General features: G+C 48.1%; 1 protein-coding gene across 1 annotated transcript in view; it reads left to right on the forward strand.

Annotated features, from left to right (window-relative positions):
- usp43a (ubiquitin specific peptidase 43a) overlaps positions 1 to 7,500 on the forward strand; it is a gene marked incomplete at its 3' end in the record, with an annotated part of 80,640 nt that overhangs the window by 61,535 nt on the left and 11,605 nt on the right. Inside the window, exon 9 of the mRNA XM_083693641.1 lies at positions 2,432 to 2,535. Within this exon, the coding sequence (XP_083549767.1) occupies positions 2,432 to 2,535 (104 nt within the window). The remainder of the gene's footprint in view (positions 1 to 2,431; positions 2,536 to 7,500) is intronic.

Below are 7,500 nucleotides of genomic sequence, written 5' to 3' on the forward strand. Positions count from 1 at the left end.
GTTTTTCTGTTGCGGAAGTTTGTGATAAGATGTTGTGGCGCCCCCTGTAGGTTGTGTTGGGACACAGCCGGTGGTGTTTTTGACCACTTTCGAGGTAGGCTGTCTGTTATCAGCACCATCCACTATGAGAACCAGAGGATAAGAAGATCTACATGTTGGTAATACACCATTAAAAGTGGTATACCGGTATGTGTCTCAATGAGTCTCTGCAGTTGCTCAGTGAGTCTCTGCTGTTGCTCAGTGAGTCTCTGCTGTTGCTCAGTAGTGAGTCCCTGCTGTTGCTCAGTGAGTCTCAGTGAGTCTCTGCTGTTGCTCAGTGAGTCTCAGTGAGTCCCTGCTGTTGCTCAGTAGTGAGTCCCTGCTGTTGCTCAGTGAGTCTCTGCTGTTGCTCAGTGAGTCTCAGTGAGTGCCCTGCTGTGGCTCCTTGTTTCATGCACAAACAGACGCTGATATTTCCATATTAATCCTACGCTTCAGTGAACAGTATTTGTATTATTATTGTACATCCACTTGTGTGTGTATACGCACGTTGTCTCGTACACATGAACTTCCTGTCAGTATTCTCATATTTATATCCTCGACGTGAAGCGATGGAGACAACATACTAATAACCTACCTATATGAATAATCACATGCAGTTCGGATCAAATGTGTGTGCGAGATGAATGACTTGGGGGTGGTGTGCGCGGGCGGGGGATGTAGGATCAGAGAGGAGTGAGATCCGTGTTCCTTTGAAGAGAACGTGTGATTTTTGAGACCGGGGTCTGGTGTCACATGAAAATTGCAGCAGCCATTTTGTGAGTGCGTTTTGGTAGACATCACTGGCGTTCGGGTTATTTTGTGAGTGCGTTTTGGTAGACATCACTGGCGTTCGGGTTATTTCGCGAACACAACATTAGCTGAATAACAGGAGAGAGGGGTCTTCAAAGCCTCGTCAATTTATAATCCTACTTGATTTTCCGAGGTAGAAATGTCCTCTAGGAAGACAGGGATCTGGTATTATACTGTAACATTGTGTATTTAAAGGAGTTATCAAATGCAGGTGTACTGCAATATTATTCTACACCTTGTTTTGTCCATACACAGTAGTAGAAATGTGTGTGTGTGTGTGCGTGTGTGTGTGCGTGTGCGTGTGTGTGTGTGTCTGTGTGTGTCTGTGTGTGTGTGTGTGTCTGTGTCTGTGTCTGTGTGTGTGCGCGCGTGCGTGTGTGTGTGCGTTCTTCATGTTATCAATATAGAACAGGTGCCTCAATACTTGCAGTACCAAGCATGCGCCGTGATCAGTGGTCCGTGATCCGTGACATACACACACAGAGAGATTCAGCTGGACGAGTCAGAAGGAAGAGACGACCTTATAGTATATGCCATGTGCTGAGGCTTTCAGATACACAAAAAGTGTGTGTGTGTGTGTGTGTGTGTGTGTGTGTGTGTGTGTGTGTGTGTGTGTGTCAGTCATACACAGCAAATCTGTCCAACTTGGCACACACTCTCTCTCTCTGTCTGTCTCTCTCTGTCTCTCTTTCTCTCTCTCTCTCTCTCTCTCTCTCTCTCTCTCTCTCTCTCTCTCTCTCCTCAGACCGACGCGCTCTACAGCGACAGAAGTTTGAGAGTCGAAAAAAGTTCCCTCCAAAACTCACTTTACCTCAGAGTAATAATCTGTCATTAGCGCGTAGCGTCTCGCCGCCGTAGTTCATTACCGTCCTACCAGAGATAAAGTTCTGAACGCAGATGTACGCTCCCCCTCTCCCACCTCTCCAAACAAAAGACCGCGCCGCCATCCTTCGCTGCTTTAAGGTCCTATTAACGAACTAATTTATTTCTTTTTACGCCTGGCTGCGGCTCTATTCTCAGACGGCCCTCGTTTCGAAATGAGTCCATTAGGAACATGATTCTGCTCTTCGCTTTCTAGTAATTCCACCCCTCTTCTCTTTGCCTGGCTGTGTAGAAACCCTCTGATTTATCTCTGACTACACCTTCTCCAGTCAAGGGTGGAGCTACACTATGTAGAAAATATAAGGAAAATATTAAATAAGAGAAAATCTATAAACAAGTGCTGTTGTTATGTCTGGAACTTGTGTATGTGTTTGACCGTATGGGCATCAGTAACAGAGGTGGTAAGGCTCCTTTGATGACTAACTTTGCCTGAGGCCTTAACTTCGAACTTTGCCTGAAGACCAGGTTTTAGCTTGGCAGGCTACCAGAGTCTTGTTGCACAAATGCGGCCGGGTTCGAACCCAGTCGGTAACATAACCCCTTAAACAATACTGTAGCAACTGCAATTAACGGTTGTCAATGCATTTCTATGAATGCGGTACATGAATGCGGTACATTCCTTTACATGTAATGCATGCATGAATGCGGTACATGCATGAATGCGGTACATTCATAGAGTATTTGAACATTCTTGGGATTGGTGCGTGTCTCCCTGCAGAATGCAGGCATGCTGTTCAAGATCAGAGTGGTTGGAGGATCTGCTTCCTGCAGCTACCTGTCTCCACAAGATGGCCGACCTCTCTCCCACCCTGCCGTGGACAGGTGAGGCCAACACACGAACCCTGCACACCTCATACACTCAGGGCTGGTGGAGGTAGGAATCGGAGGACAGGCCCGTTGTAATGCATGGAATGGAATGAGGAATGGTATCAAACAACACGTTCTCATTCCATTCCGTTGCATTACAATGAGCCCGTCCTCCAATTTCTGCCTCCACCAGCCTCCCCTGACCTCACACACCAACACACTCATAGTGCAGCTCTCTGTCCCTCTTCCAGTCAGCCGGAGGCTAACTTTCTCTAGCTAAGACACGTCCATCTCACCCACTCACCTGCATTATCAGTGTGTACAAAGTAATAGTCCACAGTATCTACTCAGCAACCACCGTCTGAAGCCACAGACAGGCTGGCAGACAGGCAGAGAGGCAGACAGGCAGGCAGGCGGGCAGAGAGGCAGACAGGCAGGCAGGCAGCCAGGCAGGCAGGCATGCAGGCATGCAGACAGGCAGCCAGGGAGGCAGGCAGGCAGACAGGCAGGCAGACAGACAGACAGGCAGGCGGGCAGACAGGCAGGCATGCAGACAGGCAGGCATCCAGACAGACAGGCAGGCAGGCAGGCAGGCAGGCAGGCAGGCAAGGAGGCAGGCAGGCAGACACGCAAGCAGACAGACAGACAGACAGACAGACAGAACCCATATCACATCACTGAACAGTAAGAAACATGACAGGTCTGTCCTTTACATGAAGGCCACGTTGAATAGACGGTATGTATTCTGTGTGAAGGCGTAATGCCTTTGAATTAAGCCAATGAGCCGCGAAAGCCGCTTTAAGTAAGCCTCTGTACATTCAGTCAGGGTGTAGAAAGATAAGATCCCACAGAATTATAAGGATTTGATGATGGTATCTGTGGAGGAGATTAAGCCTGTGTTGCCTGTGCTGTCTGAGCTGTCAGTGATAGCAGGGGAGATCAGTCTAAAGCCCTGCCGTCAACGGAACGTGGAGGTCCACTGTAGCAGGGCTCAGGAACTCTGGAGACGACCGGCTGGGTTAGAAGGTTAGAGTGTGTGTGTGTGTGTGTGTGCGTGTGCGTGTGCGTGTGCGTGTGCGTGTGCGTGTGTGTGTGTGTGTGTGTGTGTGTGTGTGTGTGTGTGTGTGTGTGTGTGTGTGTGTGTGTGTGTGTGTGTGTGTGTGTGTGTGTGTGTGTGTGTGCGTGCGTGCATGCATGCGTGTGTGCAGGTATGTGTGGGTGTGTGTGCGGGTGTGTGGGTGCAGGTGTGTGTGGGTGGGTTTGTGTGTGTGTGTGTGTGTGTGTGTGTGGGTGGGTGTGCGGGTGTGTGTGGGTGGGTGTGTATGTGCGCATCAGCCTGGAAATCCAGCTCACTAAAGAACATGGCCATTTATTCGTCGAAATATCCTTGAATAACACAAAACGTACTATAGTTATTATTCCCAATGAGTTTCCTTGTAATCATGTTGTTTCTTGGAGCTTGAGTAGAGAGCCATGCTTTCTGGTCCACACACACACACACACACACACACTCACACACACACACGCATACGTGCAAACACACAAACACGTAATAAGGCAATTACATGGAATATGGAGCTGTGCAGTTTGTGTTACACAAGTACACAACACACACACACACACACACACACACACACACACACACACATCTCATCAATATGATGCATTGCCCTTATTCCTCCTACAGTACACTATAATTATAGTAATTACACAAACTCATTTCTCATACAGCCCTCTCGCATGCAAGGAGAATGACCTCTACACTGCGCTGGCTCTTCAAACGTGTCTGTACCGCACCGTACATATGGAAGTGATTGCACTTTTCAATGTCGAACAACATGTTCCCTACAACATGAATAGCCGGAGGTGAATCATTTCAGGTATGAAGAACATTGGGTTTCAGAGAAGCGGCCGCAGCGTGTTCTGTGTGGGGAGAGGGGCCAGAAGGGCGTTCTGTGTGGTAGAGTGGCCAGAAGGGCGTTCTGCTGGGGGCCAACGGAAGATGAAGGATAAACAGAATGTTGTGCAAACATCGACATTGGGAGACAGTCGGGAGGAGACGGTCTCTTTCATTTCAAGAACAGATGGGTGGGGGGGGGGGGGGGGCACACTCATAGATGGAGAGAGAGAGAGAGAGAATGAGAATGAGGGAGAGAGAAACACGATGCACTGTCACAATGGATATGTGTGTGTGTGTGTGTGTGTGTGTGTGTGTAAGGACACAGAATGAATGTCACTATGGGATATCAACAGTCATTCAGGTAGAGAATGGACCATACCGTACCATGGACTGACCGTGGGAGCAGTACACCATCATGTTGTTGTGTTTCCATTTGAATGGAATCATTGTTGGGTCCCTACGGTGGCCTGTATGCTCCATACTGGGTTCCAGGGGACCACTGTAAAGGTGGCTGCTTGACTGATGAGTGGGAGGACAGTTCCCTTCACACAACGGAGAGAGGATCATCCTACACACACACGCGCGCACACACACACACGCACGTACGCACACACACACGCACGCAGGGGCAGGTTGGGCGAGGGGGCTTAGAGAGAGCTTGCCTGGCTAACCTACCTACCACCCACCTACCTCCTCAGGGAGAGACTGTCTCTCTCTCTGCTCTCTCTCTCTCACACACACACACACACACAGAGGGAGAGGGAGAGGGAGAGACTGTCTCTCTCTCTGCTCTCTCTCTCACACACACACACACACACACACACACAGAGGGAGAGGGAGAAAAGCCCCCTACCACCCACCTACCTCCTCAGGGAGAGACTGTCTCTCTCTCTGCTCTCTCTCTCTCTCTCTCTCTCTCACACACACACACACAGAGAGGGAGAGGGAGAGGGAGAGGGAGAAAAGCCCCCTACCACCCACCTACCTCGTCAGGGAGAGACTGTCTCTCTCTCTCTGCTCTCTCTCTCTCTCTCTCTCACACACACACACACACACACAGAGGGAGAGGGAGAAAAGCCCCCCTAGCACCCATTTCAAACACTCCTTCAGGGTATTAGAAGAGTTGGAATTAGAGAGTAAAGTGGTATTGATCTGGTGAGAACCATGTGGGTGTGGAGGTTTGAAGTAGGACTGATGTCAGGGGAGTTGTGACAGACAAGGGATAAGACATGGCCGTGTGTGCGTGTGCGCGCGTGTGTGTGTGTGCGTGTGTGTGTGCGTGTGTGTGTGTGCGTGTGTGTGTGTGTGTTTGTTGTGATCAGAAACAACAGCCCAGCTCCACTGAAGATAAAAGCCATATTAATTCCCACCACGTTCCTGTGTTATTGCTGCCCGCCTTTAAATCCATGCCGAAAGAATGGCAATTAAGGACAGGAGGCTGCGTGCCGGAATAAACCTGACTTCAGCACTACGCCACGACGTCTGACTCGGTCTGAACTCACGGCTTAAATACCCGCTGAAGACTTTAAACACTTTTCACATCATATTTTTCATATTTCTCATATTTATAGCTTAGGGCTAGGACTCAGGCACTATAGCTTCTTATAGGATTTGTGTTCCTTTGTTTCTTTCATGGTAGAGAAGAGAGAGGGAGAGAGAGAGAGGGATAGAGAGAGGGAGAGAGAAAGAGAGAGAGAGTGAGAGAGGGAGAGAGAGAGGGGGGGAGAAAGAAAGAGAGAGAGGGAGAGAGAGGGGGGGAGAAAGAAAGAGAGAGAGAGAGAGAGAATGGTAGTACTGTTATAACTGTGAGAGAAGTTCTACACTACATCGACCGTTGTTCTGCTGTGAGTTCTCTGTTGTTCTACTGTGAGTTCTCTGTTGTTCTACTGTGAGTTCTCTGTTGTTCTACTGTGAGTTCCTGATTCTCCAGAGAGAATGTACAACGTGATGTCACGGTATGTAGATCATCAGAACGCCAGCCGTAGCCCTGCAGGGAGAGGGGGTGTTACATGAAACTACATGAACCCTGGGTCTGTCTGTCTGGAGCCGCTGTGACCTTCCTGTAAAGCACAAGTCAAACGAACACACACACACACACACACACACACACACACACACACACACACACACACACACACACACACACACACACACACACACACACACACACACGCAGCCCAGAGGAGTTCTTGTCAAAGCAGTGTTCTGAATATATCTTGATTCCTCAGGTGGATAAACTCTCCCTCTCTCATGCGGCTGCAATATTTGCACTTCAGACCACACCGTTTCATTTCATCATTCTTTCATTTTAAGAAGAGAGAGAATCTGATATAACCCTCACGTTGTATTATAAATGTGACCGCCAGAATTAGACCCTTTTTCCACGGCAGGGTGTTAAATGGTGGAAGGGAGTGGCGGTGGAAGGGAACACTGTGAAGTCACAGGAAGTTTACAGTTTTGACAGAATGCAGTCACTTTAATTTTACACAGTTTCGTACATTTTAGTCCATGGCTGAACCCGAGAAAACTGGCCCTTGATATCTGATGACGGTGAGTTTTGGCTCCCTGTTCCTTAGTCAAGCCTGCCACCTAGTGGTGAATTCCAGAACCTCCATCTCTGTTCAGTTTATCATCATTCAGCACGTTGGCAGTGTTCATCAATCAAATTTAGTTGTTCTGAATTCTGAGTGCCTTTTACCAGTGCTTGAAGTTTCAGATCAACAATGCCATGTCTCTGAATACTGATGTTTTGGTCAATTCAAAGTGAAGGGGGAAAGTTTAATGGCATTTCAAAACAAAACGCTGTAACTCCCGGTATTCATCAATCAATGTCTCAAAGCGTAGAGGACATTTATGTTTGAATTCTGAAGGTGTTACCATGCTTATGGTCACAGAGCAGCAGTGTGTCATGCTGTGGAATATTAATGTTTGTTTTATCTGTTGTCAAATGAGGGAGTTAAAGATGGACGTGAAGGCATTTTAAAACATTAATCCTAATTTTTACAATTTGACACACAACCTTGGCCAATGTTTGGATAACATATGGGATTCCTAAACCTAGATACTAGCCCAGTTTTAAA

Source organism: Argentina silus (assembly GCF_951799395.1).
Source record: "Argentina silus genome assembly, chromosome: 22".
In the NCBI taxonomy this organism is placed as follows: domain Eukaryota; kingdom Metazoa; phylum Chordata; class Actinopteri; order Argentiniformes; family Argentinidae; genus Argentina; species Argentina silus.